This window comes from Phaenicophaeus curvirostris, chromosome 13, assembly GCF_032191515.1.
Source record: "Phaenicophaeus curvirostris isolate KB17595 chromosome 13, BPBGC_Pcur_1.0, whole genome shotgun sequence".
NCBI lineage: Eukaryota > Metazoa > Chordata > Aves > Cuculiformes > Cuculidae > Phaenicophaeus > Phaenicophaeus curvirostris.
The window spans coordinates 8683101-8702736 of record NC_091404.1 but is presented as its reverse complement, the minus strand read 5'-3'; the positions used below and the strand labels follow the sequence as shown (position 1 = coordinate 8702736).

The window sequence follows — 19636 nt, the reverse complement described above, 5'->3', positions numbered from 1 at the left end:
TTCCAGAGAAAATGTACAGTCTTGCTTTCTGAGCACTGGGAGAAGTTCTACAAAGAGCTAGCTCTTTGCTCAGTTCTCCTAACTGTACCATCAAAAACATTTCATCTAACTCGCCCTCTGCTTCTTCAGCAGGATGTTTCATTATACCTGTTCTAGATAGCTCTCTGGATGGGTACCACCTTCCCCATCTCGTAGTGCCTGTTTCTCTAGATTGACTTACAAAGAAAATCTAAACTATTCCCATAGACAAGAGTCCTGACTTCTAGATAGTACAATCCACCAGACAGGTTGCCACCCCTAGAAGCATCTTCTCCACCCTCTTCTTATTTAACTGCCCTAAAATACTGTAAATGCTTAGGCAATTTTGTACTTAGAGCTTTCCATGCAAATGATTATCATAGTGGCGTGCTGAAGAACAGGAGAAATAACTGCATGAGCATGTGGAAAGGGAATGCCATTTGGACATTCGCTTCTACTACGATGTAATCAACCTTGACAAATTGAGAATATTATGCCTAGCCGGATGTATACCAAAGGATGATTTAAATTACAGTAACTAACTGGCACAAACAATCACATATTCAGCTGGTCCAAAGTGGTGAAGCTTTTTCACTTCAATACCAGCTGGGTATGTGTAAGGAAATTTTTACTGAATTCAGGCAGTGTGATTTCCAGACTAGAAGAATGTTTTACAACCCCATCTCATATCTGTGGGTTTGATGATTCAGTACTTTCAGCCATATTAGGAAGGACTTATCCTCTCTTTGGTCTACTTTTGAGGCATTCATGCAAACTGTGGCATCCAGTTTCTGCCAAGTTAATAATATGGTTTTGTACACTCTAAGTGTCTTGGGCTTTTCTTGTTTGCTTGGATGTTTGTTTTAAGATGCAGAAGAACAGGAGTAAAACAAAAAAGAAATTAAAAGCAACAAAAAATAAAAACAAAAATCTGCCTGTGTTGTTCTTGGTTTTCCCTACACTGTTATCTTCAAGCTCTCTGGGGAAGGTGAAACAAACAGCTGTCCTGGCTACAATACAATCAGAACCTCCTACATTGTGAATCTGTTAGAAATAGCCTGGGCTGGCAGCACTGTGAATTTACAGTGATAAAATTAAGGGGCCATTTGACAGCAATTACAGACATCTTCAGTAACTGTCCTCTCTATAGTTGTGAATTTTTACATAAAAGGCTATGGGCTATGAACAATCAAAGCAGGAAACGAGCACCTTCTTTCCCTCTGTAATTCACGTAATCCTCTCTGTGAAAACCAGCAGTAAACTGCATTCTCAGTGAAGTTTGGCTGTATGGTCCAGGTGTGATGCAATCAACAGTAGGACAAGAACACAAACTCTCTGATGCAAATGGGAAGACCCTATTGCAATCGCTGGCTGGCTTAACACAAACGTAAATAAATATGTTTACTCTTCACACATCTGGTTTGCTCAGAAGTTGCTTTATGTGCCACACAACCACTCTTGTATGGATACAAACCTCATAAAGAAGTCAGGCTTCCTGCAGCAGAATCTTACATTTAATAAAGTACTATTTGTCATACATACCTACAGATGCTGGCATTTCTCCCCACTGTAGAACAGTCTCCTTGGTGAAATGCCCATATATATCAATGTAGATGCCTTCATCTTCATAGGTGAGTAAAAGCTCCATCCCGCTGGTATTTGGGAGGATGATAATGGCATGTGGGCGAATAGTCCCCTGGATCTAGAATCATATTTTACTAAGATTTATATCAGAAAATGGACTGCAATTTTAGTGACTACATCAATCTAAACAGCTTGGCAGAACAATAAAAAGATCTAGCTCATGGCTCATGGAAAGTGAAAGAAATGCCTGTTCTCAGAAAGGCTGTAGAGTTTGCTAGCCAGCCTCTGAAACAGGCTTTCTACCCTCCTCCCCCCTTTGAATACGAGAGTAAGTTTGCAAACAAATCAGCTTTTAATATTTCACTTCATATTTCCCAGTATTAACTGGTTTCAAGAAGCCATGGAGCCACTGAGACACAATAATATTTACTTACTCACAAAACACTTGTGTTATATAAAAAGAAGAAAGGTGAAATAAATTTGAAATCACAATTATTTCAGAAGACAGAGGAAAGACAAAAGCTTCCACATTCCAGGAAATCAGTGCTTTCACTTTCCATGATATTTCCCTGTCCCCACTCACAAGCTAAAACCTATAAATTCAAACTTGCTGTCAGTATTGTTAATAAGTTACCTGAACCTTACAAACAGAAGCTACTCTCTGTCCTTCCCTTCCCACATCATTCACTAAAAATAGTTCCCCATTCAAATGCTGTTCTGCATACATTTTCTGCATGCCCCAGGAACAGTGCATTTCACTCACACAAATTATTTTAACAGCTGTTCAATGCACTAGAATCTTCCCCAGAAGCCAGAATGTCCCAAGTGAAAAAAAGTCTAAATATACAACCATGAAGGTGGGGTTTTATGAAAGCGTTTTTGAAAGAAAAAAAAGAGGACAGCCTTGTAAAACAATAACAAAGCATTTCTTTGTTTAAAGCACTACTCAAAGCAGGGTGTTAAATAGTAAATTAAACCACCACAATTAATATTTTTTATAGGAAGCATATGACTGGAGTTTCTACATCATTTTCACAAGCCAGCAACACACAGATCTCTTTCTTCACGCACATACATTTATGCACACCGTAAGGGCACAATGAACAGTAAAAGAAGCACTGAAGCTGTACTTGCCAAACTGAATACACTCAGGCCAACCACTTGACTCCGTGCCTCCGCAACAACTATCCGTAACACTAGCACAGGGATCCAGAGTCGCAGAGCAATTTTAATGCGTTGCCTTGGTACTCGCATGAGCGATCGAAGCAGGTAAGAGATGAAGAAAGAGGTGGGGAACCAGGAAAAGAGGCTACCAGAAAGCAAGAGTATCTCAAGTCAGCCTGTTAAAGTCTGGTCTGTTGCCACCACAAAGCTCCTTGAGAGAATTATTCAGTTCTAGCAGATGCTCTTTAAAATAATAAAATACCAAAAAAGATCGAGCCACTGTAGCAGCAGATTTATTTCAGGTCTATGACTCTAAGGGGAAAATATATTTTTAGTACATGCTAACTTTTGGTTGAAGAGCACCCGTGAATGAAATCAGTCTTAAAGGTGTCCCACATATTCAGGACAGTCACCTGGGAAATCTCTCTCATCAGGTACGTAATTATATTTGCAGCCTGTTGAAAAACTACAGCCTCTAAGAAGTTTCAAGTTTTTTATTTGCCTTTCATATCTTGGGCAATTATGCTAATGATCTTTTTGCCAAGTCATTATTCACCTTGCTTAGGAAACAGTTTCCAGGGATGGTACGGAGGCACCATGCTCAGATATATAAATGTGAATTTTGCATAGTTGCAGAGTTAACAATGGTCAGATTAAATAAACCCCCTGACAAAAAAGTATTAAGTCCCTTTATAAAAACTAAACACAGAAATAAATAGTATAAGCTTTTAGCAGGTGATTCAATGCTTTGTTCTGAACAGCTGCAAAACTTACTTTTTAATTAAGAGACATTTCTAAACTTAACAGCCATCCTCAAACAGTGTCCATCAAAAACACTGGTCTGACAGAATTTGAAGGCTGCCACTTGTTGGGGTAGCAGAGTAATTAAGTGGCTCACGTGGGAGGTATGGTTTTTCGTTTGGTTTGAAAACCTGGGTCTGATTGTGGAGAAAAAGAAGTTATAAAATAAAAGGGTTCAAGGCACAGGCTGGGATGAGATTTTTTCAGTGTAAATTTGGGACACATTGCCTTGGAATACAAGGAGGACACAGCACCTGGGTGAGCTAACTCTGTCCCTGTGAAGCTCTGTTGACTTCAGGGAGGTCTCCAAGTGTACACAGAAGTTTCCTTGCCAGGAGCCTCCCATCAGACGAGCCATGGGAACCTGCTAGTTTTCTGGACCTAACCCCCCCCCAAGTTTCTCTAGCTTTTGGGACTCAGCTTTGAAAAGAGCTACCTAGAACAGCTGAAAAACAAGCAAACACATAAAAAAGCACAGACTTCATATTAGACAGCCCCATGCCTGTCATTTACTTCTGCAGGGGAATTACTTTGCTGTTATCTGAGTTTAAGCAAGAATTTTGTGATCAACATCTCAAAGTATAGATGCACAACACAATATGTACACATCCACCTGAAATCAACATCTTCATGCCAGCTTCTTGACAATCTAATGAGAAAATCCTAAGGAAAATGTAAAAAACTCTTTTTCATTTAAGGACTGATTTCATGGGCAATTGATCGGTAAGAAGATCAGCAAATTTATTTAGTCTGGAAGCTGGGTTACTGCAAAGTCATGACTGAAAGGCAAATCACATTTTGCACACTGAGTCTGGATCTATAATCATGTGAACAAATGCAGCTTTGCTCCATGGTAAAGAAACTGGGATTATTCCTGGATGCACGTATATACCTGGCTCCTCTAGCTACAGGTACTCACTGGTGCGAGGCTTGCAGTGGATCAAGATTAAAATATGTTGCTAGTCTGTAATCCAGGCCGAATTTCAGCTCAATTCAGTGATAATTTAATTAGCTTGTTAGCAAGATTGAAAAGCACAGTGGCAGATTGTAAAAATCACCTAAATTCATGTAGATATTATTGTGTCTTTGATTGCTTAAGAAGTCCTAAATTCCCAGGATAAATCAAAAATAGTACTGTCCATCCATCAGGCATTCTGACATTAAATCATTTAAACTGATATTCTAAACGTGACAAAAGCCTTTTAACAGAACTTCAGTATCAGAAAAGTGAAAAGCTGACATGCAATAATTATTCTGTTACCCTGTCTTTTGAAATAGAGCCCGACTGAACCTGATCATCATCAATATAAAGCCCAAGGCACTGAGGCATTTAGGTAAGGTTTTGGAGTATCTTACGTGTGTTGGAAGGTACAGGTCATACACAGATCCAGAGTCCACATCGATAGCATGGAAGCCCACTAGTGAGCCATATATGACTTTTAATCTTTGTCCATTTTCAACAGTCAGGTCAACTGACAGTGGTTTGTGATGAAGTGAGGTAAAGGACTGGAAAAAGAAAAATACACTATGTAACACAATAAATCTGTTTGCTTACAGATCTATATACGTGACCTGAAGAATTTTCAAAACTCAAAAGTCAGACAGCTGTTTTTGTTAAATAGTATGTGACATTAAGGAGCTAAGTATCCATCATACTGAGCTACAAGGAGAGCTGGATAATTCACTTGTGTTTTGAAAAAATTCCAGATTCTAGAAACAGGCTGGGCAAAAACTGGGCTGAGTACCACTCATGTTCAATTTCCTCCTCTTGAGGAGGATCAGCACAAACTTTGTGGACTCAAATGTACGTTTTGGCACAGCACTGAAAAGTTACTCGTGTCTAACAGAATTGTGACTGCGACGGTTTTGTGCCTGCCATCTCCCACGTATGTCAAATGAGCTACTTTTTCTATAAAAGAACATTCATTTTATCTTTAACTAGAAATAAATGTTGTACCAAGCAAAGAAAGCAAAAGCAAAGATTAAATGAGACACAGTGATAAATCTGATCCAAAGTGAAGTTTCACTTACCTTAAAAGCCATGAATTTGTGATAAGGCTTTGGAGCCCAAGCATAAACCTCCACTGAGTTTTTCAAAGCAATTACAAGGAATTTGATTCTCTCATATTTTACTGTAATACAAGAACAATTCCTTAGGTACCAGACAGACACTTCAATCAAAGACCATCTCATCACATGAAATAATTTCAATGGACTACTCATAGAGATAAACATTATTCAGTAAGAGAGATTTTAACAGATTCTAAACATCAATGTTTAATATCACCAGTGACAACACCTCTACTGAAAACCTATAGTTCACTTATTCTCATTAAGGCCAGATGACTGTTAACATTTATATATTGCTTTTCATAAATCTGTGAATAAAATAGATATATCTTACTCGTCAGAAAAAAAAAAAAAGGGTCTTGAACTTGCTGCTAAGCCAGCCTACTTTATTTAAGTGTCAGCACACACCAACATCGCCGGTTGTGAATAAACTGCTTTAGAAGCAATAGTGGTTGTTGGCTGAACAATTCTGTTACACTCTGCAGGATGAATTTTCATTTCACTGTTCATGTGTGGGACTAAATAGCGTGGGCAAAGGACTCCCATGTTTCTGAGATGAGTAAGCATTTAAGAGATGAGCAATTTCTCTAAGTTGATTCAGTCATATTGGGCCCCACGAGAACTAATGAAGAATCATGCATTTAAAATTAAGGTTTCTTTGTGCATTGTGTTTTCACTCTGCCAGAGACAAGAGTTTGCTTTGGAAACAGAGTACTAGGATACTGCATCCAAACTCATTCACCCTTCATTTTATATGCAGCATCTGCTTGGCAGGGATTTTTAAAAGATGCAGGTGTTACGCTACTGGGATAAGGTTTGTTTGCTGCAAGAGGAGCACTTGCTGCTTACAAAAGGAGCAATTCACACTGGCCGAACATAGAGCAGAGGCACGAAGAGTGGATAAGGACAGACACTGGTCAGGAAAACCTTACACAAGCAGAGAAAGAAAAAAACCCCAAACTCCACCAACGTGCAGGAGAGCACATCCTTTTCCTCTTCTACCTGGACAAATGGCTGTAAAACCAAAAGTCACGATACAAGGAGATTCACCAAGACAAAACCAGCAGCAGCTGTTTTGTCAAAGAAGTAAGCGTGGCTTGTCAGATGTAAACACATTTGCTCCTAACCAAATGTTTGCCTAATTTTAGGGTAACTATTTATTTTAAAAAGGAAACCACACCAAACCCAAAGATGAGAACTGAAGTGGAATACCCAGGTGCCTAGCAATAATCACAAAGAAAGTAACAATGCACATCTGTTTCAAATTCTTTCTTGATTTTAACCCATTCCACTTTCAAAGCTGTGAGATATGAAAGCAAAAAAAGTCAAGCAAGGTATTTATGAGAGCCAGCCACCATGCCATCTCCTGCACTCTACTACATCATTTCTCTATGTAACTTTAAAAAAAGTGTCACTTCCATATACCATCCTTCACCAAAGCAAAACTTGTGCTACACCCTGCGCTCCCTCATGCAGTTAAATGACAGAAACTATCACAATGCTGATGTTCATCTTCAAGAATGAACTTTCTGAAAGGCAAATAAAAGCAAGATGGCTTTTCAACTGCTACACTACCATTTCCAGTGCGTAAGTTCAAACAAAGGCAGGGATGAGCTGTAGCACATCCAATCTGATTTATCTATGGACATCCCTCAAATATAATTTACTTTACTAGTCCAGATTCTTAGCAGTTACTCAGAGCCAGGGGGAAGCTGAATAGCATGGAGGTGGAATACATCAGTTCAATTAAAACCTTATGTAACTACAGAACTTCTAAACCACTGACTGAGCAGCAAACCAGGGCTGGCACTCCCTTCTTCCAGCCGGCACAGGGAATATCCATACCATCATCTGGTAACTGCTGCAAGAGGAGATACTGCCTGGAATGACGAGGAGCAAAGCATCTGCCACGCAAAACAAGGAGTTTTGTAAGAAACCAGAGATATTAATCGTAATGCAATCCTGAAACACAGTTGAAGAAAAATGCTGGTGTCATGAGATACTAAGGGATGAGTAAGCAGCTCTTCAAGGAAAAAAAACCCAAAAGTCCTTACCAACTTTGTAGTGTACACAGCCTTCCAGGTCACCAACAGACACCCAGCCCTGACGCTTCTCCACCTCTGGGTCATTGCGCAAAATTTTATTTCTCAGCCACGATAAGTAATATACCCTCAACTTGTTCTTCTTCCCTAGGATTTGGGAAAAAAAGACAGACGTAACACTTAACCGAAGTACAAACTCTCCAACAGTTAGAAAAACTTTTATGACCTTGAGTACAGCGGGTCTTTGTGCCGCATCAAGGTGAGAGAAGTGTTCAGCAGCACAAAAGAAAAGTCCTTTGACAGTGACACTCAGGAAGGAACTGGAACATGAGCAATTCAATGGCGTTTGGCGCATTTGTACTTACCTTGTGACTTCATGCAAGATTTTCACACCTCACTAAAATTCTTCCCTCAGGCCAAAGAACAAGTCTCTATAGATGCATGTATTATCAGAAATAATCATGTTATCTGGCATTTACTCTTTGATGTGAAGGGAGGAACACAGTCATGGCCTACAATGGCCATTTTGAATAAGAAACTAATTTACTTCTAATTAACTGACAATCTTCATTACAAGTAGCTATTTTCTTTTGGATGCCTTTCCAGGAGAGAATTACTTTGTCATTTTTCATCTCAGTCAGTCTTCCTGTTGTTTTAGTTCATAAGTACATATGGTCAACTGGTGTTTAGTACCAGAGGTTAGTCTAAAAGAGAAGGACTGTGTCACATAAGCAACTAGACCTAGCAATAAAGGACAAACAGCTCTCACCATCACCTACCATGGTGAGTCTGGATTGGAGACAAGGAGCTGCCATTCCTTGCTGCACCTACATCTCTGACCTTGGCATGTACCGAGCATCCTTTGTGGTAGAAGGGATCATCCATGGGGAATAAGGGCCTTGTTATCTCACAGGGCAGAGTCGAAGCTCTTAGCAGAGGTTGCAGATGCTACTCCATTTAATGTCACTGATGCTTTCACTGTATAGATCACTCTCACGTTACTGTTCATACATATTGTTGAACACAGAATAAAATTTCACTTAGATAGATGCTCACTGGTCATCCATCAACTATAACTTGCTGAGAACCAGTTCATTTTAAGACACTTCATACTTTCCACAAACCATTTTACCCATTAACTAGGTAATGAAATATCACAAAACCTCTCTGCAGTGAGAAAGTAAATGTTAAAAATTCAAGAGATTTTTCCCATTAGCAAGAATAACCATCCTGTGATTTTCTGTAAGAGGAAATTCCTCAACCTAGTTTATAACCTAATTCTTCTTTTTAATTGCTTCCAAACCCAATGCAGGTCAGATGCTTTTAGACACTGAACTAACCTGATATGGTAATTAGCACATTGAGTCCTTCCAGAACATCCATTTGCTGGAAGCGCCTCCTTGTAATCAGCGAATAAACTCTTCCTTGCCCACTTCTGTCCAGCAGCCACAATCCATTCTCTGTTCCCACCAGTAAATTCACTCCTATTGGCACATGGAAAAAAATATTGCACAAATCACATAATGATTCAGAGGCCACTAAGTGTTCATTGCTTTAAGAACTGATTCTTCCATAGTCTCATTTAGTGGTACCTGATAATTTCTCTGTTGCTCTGTGGATGACCTCCCAGAAAAATTAATAAAAAAAAGGATCTCGCCATTACAGTTTTTACCCAGCAGAACACTTATAAGTCCATGTACCTTGAAGAATGAGTAGTTCCACTGAAGTCAATGTTGATTTAAATAAAAAGGAAAATGCTAAAATACTCTGCAAACTCAAACTTCTCAAGTGACTTTGGAAATTACCTGTGAGCACTGCAAAAATCTCTGTCCAGCATCACTCCCCTGGCAACACAAGAGATTCAACTAAATAATCTAAGGATCTCTACCAATTAAAAAGAACAACCAAACACACCAACCTCTTTCCCCAAATAGAACACTCAAATCGCAGGACCACCAAACCTGTGGGAAGAAGGGGTCCTGTTGGGAGGAAACTGAGCATTCATTTGAAAAAGGTGTATGTTTTGCAGGAATGCTTTCAAATGCTAAATTAAAGAAATCCAACTGCTTCTAAGGAAGCCAAAGCTCCAGTGACTTGCTGACATCACAGGATGAGCTTGGCACCTACGTTTCCTCATCAGCAAGTTCTAAAGAAATGACACTAAATATCCTGCTCTAACAAAGCAACCTCCTCTACTGGCATTGGTCTCTCAAGTACCTGGTGCTCTTCAGCCTTGACACATGTGTAATTACAGACCTTGCCACACAGCTTTGTCTTAATTTACAACCTTGGACTCCTACAAACATACATTACACGAGATCTGTGAAACTGTAAACTATAAATCTACATTTCCCATGGACAACGGTAGTTAATTTTCCATTCCAGACTCCAAAAGCAAGGAGCAGTAAAAAGCTGGGCGAGTCCCACAGAATACACCTGTTCTTCTGAAGTAGAAAGACGGTTAAAACAACCCAGAACTTAGCTAGTATGAGACTGGGACAAGCTCTACATATGTTGAAACTGGTCTGACTGCACTTATTTTGGTTTCACACTACACGAAGCCAGCCTCGTAAAAAGGGTGATTCAGTGAGGTTCTGAGTAAGCATTTACAGCAGGAACTAAGGAGGCCAAGCTTTTGGAAAGACTGACGCCTGACCTGGCCTAGATTCTTCGAATATCTAACACACATGACAGGAACAGGCTTCAGGTTTGGGTTATTCCCACTGGGTCAGGGCTTAGTGTGATCATCTGTACTCGTATGCAGCTAAGACAAGAGCATCATGAGCTGCGTAAGTTACTAAAACATTTGCAACTTTTGGCTTTCCCAACAGGCACAGTTTCAATTTGGTGCCTGATCAAAATGTTTCCTCATTCTGAAGCACAGAATCCTTCGCAACGCTAAGTCATCTGTTTGCCATCTTCTACCAGGAATGCAGTGTCAAGCGGGCGACGCGGGTATCTACTGAGTGAACCACTCCAGGACTTTCTGACAGGAAAGGTGTAATACGACTGTGAAATCTGCCTGGCATATAGCTGTCCTGCTACTGCCTTCCCTCCATACGCATGCCTGATTACTTCTGAGCTTACCCCATAAAGCAGCACAAAGGACCTCCGAGTTGAACTTCTTCTTGTATTTACGTATTTCTGGACTATCGCTCTGCGGGCGGATATTTGTTGGGTTGACGTTGACAACGGAGCCCTTCCTTGCATTTTCTCTCCTGACAGGCTCAGGTTTTCCACTGGATGCTAGAATGAAAGACATATGCAACCATGAAAAATGCGAGCGTTCGGCTACATCTCACATTTGACCTGTTTATGGCAGAATGAAAAAAGGCCCAAAGGGATCAGAAAACACCTTGAGAGCATTATGTAGTCAGAGAAAACAAAATATATCTGGAAAATTCCTCAGATATTCCTGAGTGAGCACAGCAGTAATACAGCAGTATCAAGCAAGCTACATCTGGAACAAGGGCAGAAGCAGTACAGTGAAAATTCATAGCAATGTGGAGTTTCAGTTTCTGGAGATGTTACAGACAGTTCCACTTCCAAGCAATGGGCCCTGCCCTTTCCTCCAAAAAAAAAAAGAAACTAGGAGTGATATTTTCTGAGAAGGGTAAAGCATACTCACGAGAGCTACAGGAAGGTCCCACTGGACTGGTAGGAGGGGTGATTGGCAGAAGTCTAGGATCTATAAACGAAGTAAATGATGTTGCAGACGATGTGCTGCTCTTTGAAGGTGTGCTTTCAGTGCATGGGGCCTACAACGAAAAACAAAAGCTGCCTCAGGAAGGTAATGGTAGGGGAGCAGACAGGACACAGCAACGTGGTGCCTCTGAGGTTCAGAAAAAATGGCACGTAGCATATTTAGACACAATGAACGGTCTTAAACGATGGTACCATCTACACATGGTATAAATTCTGTGATGGAAGTGGAGCAGGGAGTTATACCAGGATGCCGAGCCAGGCACTGCACTGCAATAACCAGTCCCCAGAAGAAAAGCACGTCAACCACTCCCTGCTGTCTTGTCTACAACAGGGCATTGCTCAAATCTCTTTGCAACAAGGAGGATGCTGTTGCCTCAGGTAAAGGACTTTATGACATGACCCCTGACAGAACTGTTATCTGCCCCCAGTGAAGCAATTCTCCCCAAGAGACCCCTGTGCTCACAGCGGGGTTGGAGTCCCTCAGAACTGCTGAGACACGCTGCCCTGGCCCCTGGGCACTCCCACCTGACACCTGGAGGGAAGAAAGTCAGGGAAAATGAGCAGAGGCAGACAAGAGTGCTGCACTGCTGACGTGACAGGTAAAGGAGGAGAGGATAAAAGCCCGACTAAAAGGGTTAAAGGGGAAAAAAAGAGGAAGGGAAGAAAGAGAGAAGAGAGATAGATGGGGGCAAACAAGTGGAACAATAAAATCTGTTAGGGAGCTCAAGATTTCTTACCCATCCTTGAGACAGAAGTTCTAAAGGAAAGAACGGACATGGTGAAAAATCTCAGCAAAAAAAAAGTCAGGATAGATTAAATTAAAAGGCTCTCAATTTCAGGCTCCTAAGAGCTGGAGGAAAATGATAGTACAGTTCATTCCGTCTGTTATTTCTCTCTTACCTTATTCAGAGGTTTGTTCTGAGGTTCCTGGCTCGTCAGTGGCACTTTTGGTGGGTTCACAGAGGAGTCTGAAATTTGGCTTTGCTGGAGAAGATCTGGCAGGAGATAGTTCTGGTTGTTTAGGCTCCAGAGGCCTTCTTGGGTGCTAGAAATTTGTTTCCCTAAAATCTGATCCTGCACATGAGAACATACAGTTAAACTCCACATTTAGCCTACTTCCAATGCACTGTGCAACGCCTGTTCATTAGGATAATAAAGAATGAGCACTGGGGGAGGGGTGTTGCGTGTGATGCATCACATAAAGACAGACCCTATGGAAAGATTAAAACAGAATTTTAATCCACACAAAAGGGCGTGGCAAGCACCTGAGACATCAACACTGGCTTCTGCCCTTGAAGTGCTGCATACATGTTGCTCATTGACGTTACTTCAAGCCAAAGCAGCAACTACATCCTCAGAGAAACTTGAGATGGAATTAAATGACTTGTCCTGATGTTACAGATCTGATCTTTGCTTATTACAGTCAGAAGTAGGTAATTCTCTGTTCTGGGCCTGCATTTAGTTCAAAGCCCCTTACCATTCATTTAATTGCTACTTTCTCTTTACTGAATTAGGAAACTTTATTCGAAAATGATGACATTCAGTAGGATCCAGTATCAGCATTTTCAATACAACTATGTTTGGTACTGGAGACCTCCTCAAGGATCCCATCAGCTTCACAGCAATACTTGTAAACTATGTAAGGTGTAAGGTACCATGCAAGCTCTCTATCCACCAGCACAAAATACGGATCAGAGGTCAGCTTTTGGGAATATGGCTAGAAGCTTGGAGAGGAAGAAAGACGGGATGTGTAAAGCAAGCGGTGCCCCAGATAGGGTGGACAGTACACAGGGATCTCACCCTGGCCATGACTAGTCAGGGTACCTGAACACTATCGGCACTGGAACACAAAGTGACACAAGCCAAGCCCTACACTAGAAAATTCATCTTGAATTACACCAAAGCAAAAAGCATCACCAGACTCAAGTAATCTCTGGCTGGCTGAATACAAGGCAAGTCCCGATGTTGTACTGACTTTGATAAATAATCTACTGAAACTGCATCGGCTTTTCTGAATGCTGCCCCTAATATGCAGCCTATTTCCAATGCCTGTATATCAGGCGAAAGAGAAAGCACTGGGCTGTGCTTTCCACAAGAAAAATACTGGGTTTTCCCCATTTATAATTTCTTCTCCAAAGCAGGGTCTTTTCTCCTCGAGAACGGTGAGACAAAGGCAAAGTGGGACTCCTTCCACAGTCAGGAAGGATGCCACTCTGGTCTGAAGCTTAGAAATCACACCAGAGGTAAGGAAAACTCCTTCTTCCTGGCCCTGCCACAGCTCATGCAAGAAGCTCTAGGGAAAAACAACAGTTCCACAGCGATTTATTTTCCCTGTCTGTGAAATGAGAGTATACTCAGTAACATGCAAGGAGCACTCTGATGCTGAGTGCAAGTCTTACTACAATAATTTTTTTGTTGGTTTCTGACCATAAAGAATATTGTTCTGCTTTGTCCATCTTCATCTTTTCTGCACTAGTATTTATCACAGGGGAAAATCCATGATGACTTGAAGCCTTCACTAGAAACTAAAGTTGGAAAAGAGCCACAACATTACGTATAAGAAGGCATGTATTTTTGCTAAGCCAGTGCAGTGGAGAAAGATGAAGTGTTTTTCCCCTCCTCTGGTAATATATTTAGTATGAGATAGTGTTCTTTAAATGGGAATAAGAAAAGTTAAGATTTTTAAAAGCAGCAACAATGCACACCAATAATAACCAACAATATTGTTTTTTGCAGCCGGCCCAGTTCCTTCAGGAAATAGGTTGATACCAGAAACCACTACCAGGTCAATAACAAGGACAAATAAAGAAGGACAAATTTGTACCTAAATGTAAGCATTTCCTGAGGAAGCACTAAACCTGAAACTACACATTTTTTGAGGGCTTATAGCTGTAATTTTCAATGATAGAGCAGGACTTCAGAGTGAAAATGCTGCCGAGAAGAAATGGATACAGTATCTATCATACACATTAACGAACCGATTCCCCCCCGCCCCCATACCCATCCCTTTACAAATGGCCAAATTACCTTCTGTTCTGCAATGGTGCTTTGGGGTTTCAGTTCAATTCCATCTGGTACTCTCGTCCTTGAGAAATCTGCCACTCTGCTGCTTAGCAGTTGCCTGGTAACAAACTCCAATTAATGAACAGAACTACTTCAGAGGGGGGGAAAAAAGGTCCAAAACCAAAAAGCAAAAAACCCACAATATATGCATGTTCAAAGGTGAGCATAATTAACATTCACTAGTTACACTTGAAAGTTCTTGTACAAAAGCAAGCTGAGTAGTCTGTGGATGTGCCTAAATGGACTGGAGCCTGAGGACCACTCGGATACAGCAGGAAGCTCTCCCCACCTCGACAGAGAGCATCCCTTCATCTCCCTGCATTTCACCCATCATTTTTCAGACACTGCATAGCTCAGGTCAGTGAGAGCTGGTCCCACAAGCTGTCATTTGAGAACTACTTACTTCAAAACTACTCCTGCCTCCCCACACACATGCCTCTGACAGGGTGCAATTATAAGCTATCCTGCGCTCCAGAGAAAGAGCATCAGTCCCACTTGCAAAGGGGAGAGTCACTGCTCTGCTATATGCTAACATCAGGGACTTCTCTGCCCTTGCCTACTGGGGCAGGCTACACCAGAATTTCACATCATGAATCAGTCCTTGAAACATGGACACCCTCACCTTACATAAAAAGAACAAAGAAAATGTTGCCCAGTGCACATAGAGATGAAAGAACATAAGACGTCAACCTCTCACTTATTAGGGGGAGAAAGTAATTCCTAGTCTAGCACACATCTGCATCCACCTTGTTTGAATTTTGTTAGGAAACAACATATAAAGAGCAGAGGGAGGAAAGTGAGCTAAATGAGCCCCAGGAAAATCAGTGTTTTAGAGGAATTGTGAATGCTGCAGGTGTTGGAAGAAGAAGCTCTCTCAACAGAGCAGGAGAAATTAGCATCAATGGAATAGATACACTATACAAACAGGTAAGATGCTGGATCATATACACAGACAGCCTTCCTTAAAACAGAAGCCTGGGGCGTGTAAGGAAGAACTCTAACTTATCTCACCAAAAAGAAACACAAGACCAAAAGCTGTTTTAATGGTGAAAGACACCCGTCCTTAGTCCTGGCTTCGTCAGAAATGAGCCTTCTCCGTGTGGTTAACAGGATTCATTCAAGACAATATGAAGCTCTTTGTTTTGTATATGCGCACGTCCCAGATCTAGTCCTACTGGGCACTTCCATGAAAGCTGGAATGTGGACATCAGAAGCTGTTCCACAGCTCAGGCGAGATCAACAAAACACAGATTATTTTCAATAGCCAACTAAAACTTGGACCAAGGCATCTCAACCAAAGCCCGCACAGAAAACCCTCCTACAAACTGCAAGGTGCTTCAGATCCTGCGTTCATCTCCTTTAGATAGCAAGAAAAACAAAAACCTTCCCTTTATCCAGAACATGAAAAGTTTCAATGCTTTTTGCTGTTTACTTGCTAGTAATCAGGATCTATTTCCCAAAGGATCTATCTTTTAATGAAACTTACGATCAGCTGAGGTGAAGAGACTTCATCAATAGATAAAATTATACTTCTGATTTTATGGGAGTTCTTGCAGTGGCTGCGTGCACACAAGGCAAACCTGACATGGATTGTCCTACTAATTCCACTTACATAAAGGACTGGTGGTTCTCATATACAGAGGAGATGGAAATAACAAATGCGGATTTCTAAAGGCTGAGATACCACTCCTTCAAATCATTACCGGACGTAAGGATCACAGCAATCTCACACTTACACAGCAAAGTCATTGCTACAGGGCAAATCCATATTTTTATGTAGAATCTTTCTGAGGTCTAGGTTGAATTTTATGACTTGAGTGAATAAAACTTTTTACAGATCAGAATAAGGTGGTTTGGAAGAGGAGCAGTAAGAAGATAAAGGCATTACAGTAAAAAGATAGCTCTGTCAGACGCACTGAATAAGCTACAAGATTTTTAACATTCCCCCTCTTGATCCCTCAGCTTTGAAAACGAACTTCAGAAATGCAAATCAGGAGCATATGCAGGTGCAAAAACTCTACCTTCTTCAGAGCAGCGCAGGGGAAAGGACTGGTACCAGGCCAACACAATAGCTTGCCAACAGTGCTACAAATCTGTGCTTTGCTTCCTGAAGGCTGACAAAACTGCATGTGCAATTATGTCAGAAGAGCAAGAGCCTAACCCCAAAGGGCTCAGTGGCCCTGTGATGCACTAGAAGTTGAATTAAACCGAAGTCTCTTTGCAAGAAAACTAAGAGTTTCATTCACCAGTACTAAAAAATACTTGTGTTTGCTGTTCCAAACAGCAGGACTGGCCAACTGATGCCCGACTCTTTCACTTGTACTAGCAAGCTATTTGCAGTCCATTATTTTTCAAAAGAACACATATTTTGCATGACAGGTAAAACACCACAAGATGTCAGTCACAAAATCAACACACAAAACTGAAAAGCTAGAGAGAAACAGTTTAGGTGAGAGCAGCTCGGTACAAGTCACAGTATATTGTCTGGCAATGACAGCAATTGTGCAAAATAGCAGTATTAAAAATACAGCAAATTTTACAAAATCAAATCCTGCTTATGCTACTCCCTCTTTATAAACATCCCTGGTGAAAGAATCAGCTTTTCAGTGGTAATTATTTCTCCCAGAGTGAACAGACTATCTGAATACATTTGCCTTGTTTTTTTCACTGCAACTTGTACTCAGCATGAAGGTATAAGGTTTTCTTTCCCTCTCCTTTCTTCTTTCAAAAATTACATGTAAACATAGATCAATGTGAAGTAATCTCCAAAAAAGCACTACCTATTGACATTCAGTTGAAACAAGACATTTCCTCATTGTCCCAGGGCAGCAACTCATCAGAGCTTATTAAACTGCACACATCTGATGGAGCAAACATTTACCCCTGGGAGTTCATTATAGTGCAATTAAACTGCTTAATTACAACTGACACAAATGATGGATAGAAACTGCAGAGGGGAGTTAATATTTACGTATGCCAACTTTTTCCAGATATACAGATGCATGTAAGAAAAAGGGAAGAAAATAATAATTAAATAAAATATCCGAGCCAACCTTGTGTGGTTTATATCATCTTCATCACTGCTGCTGACTTCGTCACTTGATGAAGAATAGTCTGCTGCTTTTAAGAATGAGCTGGCACCGTCCTTTCCCTTGGCAAAGGAGACTGGGCTCTAAGTAAAGAAAACTCAGTTGCTTTTTTTTTTTCTCATGGAAGAACCCATTGATAAACAGTATTTGCAATATTTTACTGTCCCAGCAAATATAGTTATTGCCGTCACACCAAAAAATCTTTATTAGGAAATTGCTTTTGTTGGTCCATCACAAGTAGGTATCTCAAACAGCAAGGTAACCTAAGCTAAACCACTTGATTTTCCTAAAAGCTGAAACATGACTAACTTCAGTCAGCAAGTTATTTTGAATCTCAAACATTTATGATTCAATCTTCATGCTTTGCAGGAGCACAGGAGCACTTCCTCTTTCACGCAAGGAAAGGAGCGCTCCGTAGCAGTACTCAAGGATTTCACCAGCTTCAGTTCCGTTCCAGCCTTGGACAACCCTAAGGCCCACAGGGCCTGAGCACTGGCAGTGCCTGTGCTGACCTGCTACAGAGCACCTTTGGGACAGAGAGGCAATGCCAACCCATCCATGGCTCACACCCACAGGGCAGTTAGACAGCTCAGATCTATGGCAACTCCTATATAGTCCTCCCACGTCACTAGAAATGGTCTAAACACAGTCTTCTTCAAGCCTCCAGTCCCTGACAAGCCAGGAGGGGTTGGAGGCTCTTGTAAGAGGCAGCTGCCTCCTGCCACCCCACTCTGCATCCCCTGGAGCTACCCAGGCCTGCCCATGAGGTTTTAAAATGCCAAACATGTGACATATGAGCTCTTGCACAAGGCACTGTGAGCTTCGGTAGTCTGAAAGGTCTCCCAAAATAAAACACCACCAAAGAAAAGAAATGCCTCAGTAAATGAGACAGAGAACTAGCCATCATCATTGGCGGCACATCAGTGAACGAAGAGCCAGGACAGTCTTGAGCGCCTGGCAGCGCACATTCCAGGCACTTACACACTGGATATTTGCACAAGTCATAAGCATGGTCTTGACTGCTGAGTTGCATGACAACTGATCAGTGACTTCCTGAACTATTAAAGACATACTTTTCCTTTCTGAAAATGTATGATTAGACAGATTCAGAACACTGAACGCTCTGGTGATAACCTGCTCTGGACACAAGTCAGACCTGGGCTGAAAGTTGATGAGACACATCAGTGCAGCAGTAAGCTCGAGCCATTCCCCCACAGCCTCTCAGATGGACTCGTTAGCTAGGAAACTCAAGCACCGACGGAGGAGCTGTCTGCACAGGCGGGCCCTCAGAAAGAACCATGAACAAATCAAAAGTATCAGAGAATTTGAAAAAACCTACTGCAATCTGGCCTGGATGAGAAACTTTTTCAGACTTCTTTTGTAGCTGAAAGTGGCTTTGCGACAAAATATCCTCTGTTTTGGCCGGTCCTGGATTCCCTAGGGGGAAAAAAATAGTTTCTTCTTTTACATGCACGCGCAGCAGAGTGAGAGCGAGGGCCAGTACGACAAACACATATAGTTACCCCCCAAAGCAGACACCAGGCTCCACTGACTAACTTCTTTTTTTCCCTTTGTTACAAAGGGAAATCTTTTTTGCTTGTTTCCCAGTGGTTCTGGATGCCACAATATTATATACATAAATCAATACTGATGCAGTTTAATGCTGCTGGAGTAAAACAAGCAGACCAAAACCTTGGCAACATACTCCCATTGTGCACTAGCAACAGTTCCAAGGACTGGAAGGCAGCTTGCAAAGAAAAAGGGTAAGGGGACTCTAATCCCTTCCTCTGATCCTCTCTGTGAGGGGAAACAGCTCATCATATCAGCAACTGTTGGGTATATTCCAGAACTGAGATTGCCACCCAGCTACATTCCTGTGACTGCAGATAGAGTGGGCAGGGAGAGGGTATAAAAGCCTGGGCCCCCGAGGTGCACTTTCATGAGCAAACAGATATGGCCTTCATAAAACTATTGTACAAAACTAAAGGATCTGATTCTCTAAACTCCGCTGGGCTGGGGGCAAATGGCTGCATTAAACTCCAGCCACGAGCATAGGGGTCAAGCTAAAAGCAGAAGAGGATTCACTGATTCCTAGGGAAG

General features: G+C 41.4%; 1 protein-coding gene across 3 annotated transcripts in view; it reads right to left on the bottom strand.

Moving 5' to 3' along the window:
• The window catches only part of NRK (Nik related kinase), a 95491-nt gene that overhangs the window by 6634 nt on the left and 69221 nt on the right, over positions 1–19636 (bottom strand). For 2 of the 3 annotated variants that reach the window (XM_069867965.1, XM_069867966.1), the window contains 11 exons: positions 18876–18973; positions 17501–17619; positions 14412–14505; positions 12285–12458; positions 11308–11437; positions 10767–10925; positions 9020–9163; positions 7692–7826; positions 5599–5699; positions 4924–5073; positions 1561–1720 (listed from right to left, as the gene is read on the bottom strand). In XM_069867965.1, the coding sequence (XP_069724066.1) occupies positions 1561–1720; positions 4924–5073; positions 5599–5699; positions 7692–7826; positions 9020–9163; positions 10767–10925; positions 11308–11437; positions 12285–12458; positions 14412–14505; positions 17501–17619; positions 18876–18973 (1464 nt within the window). Of the gene's footprint in view, positions 1–1560; positions 1721–2278; positions 2912–4923; positions 5074–5598; positions 5700–7691; positions 7827–9019; positions 9164–10766; positions 10926–11307; positions 11438–12284; positions 12459–14411; positions 14506–17500; positions 17620–18875; positions 18974–19636 lie in introns of those variants that run through there. The other variant, XM_069867967.1, reaches the window with a different exon arrangement.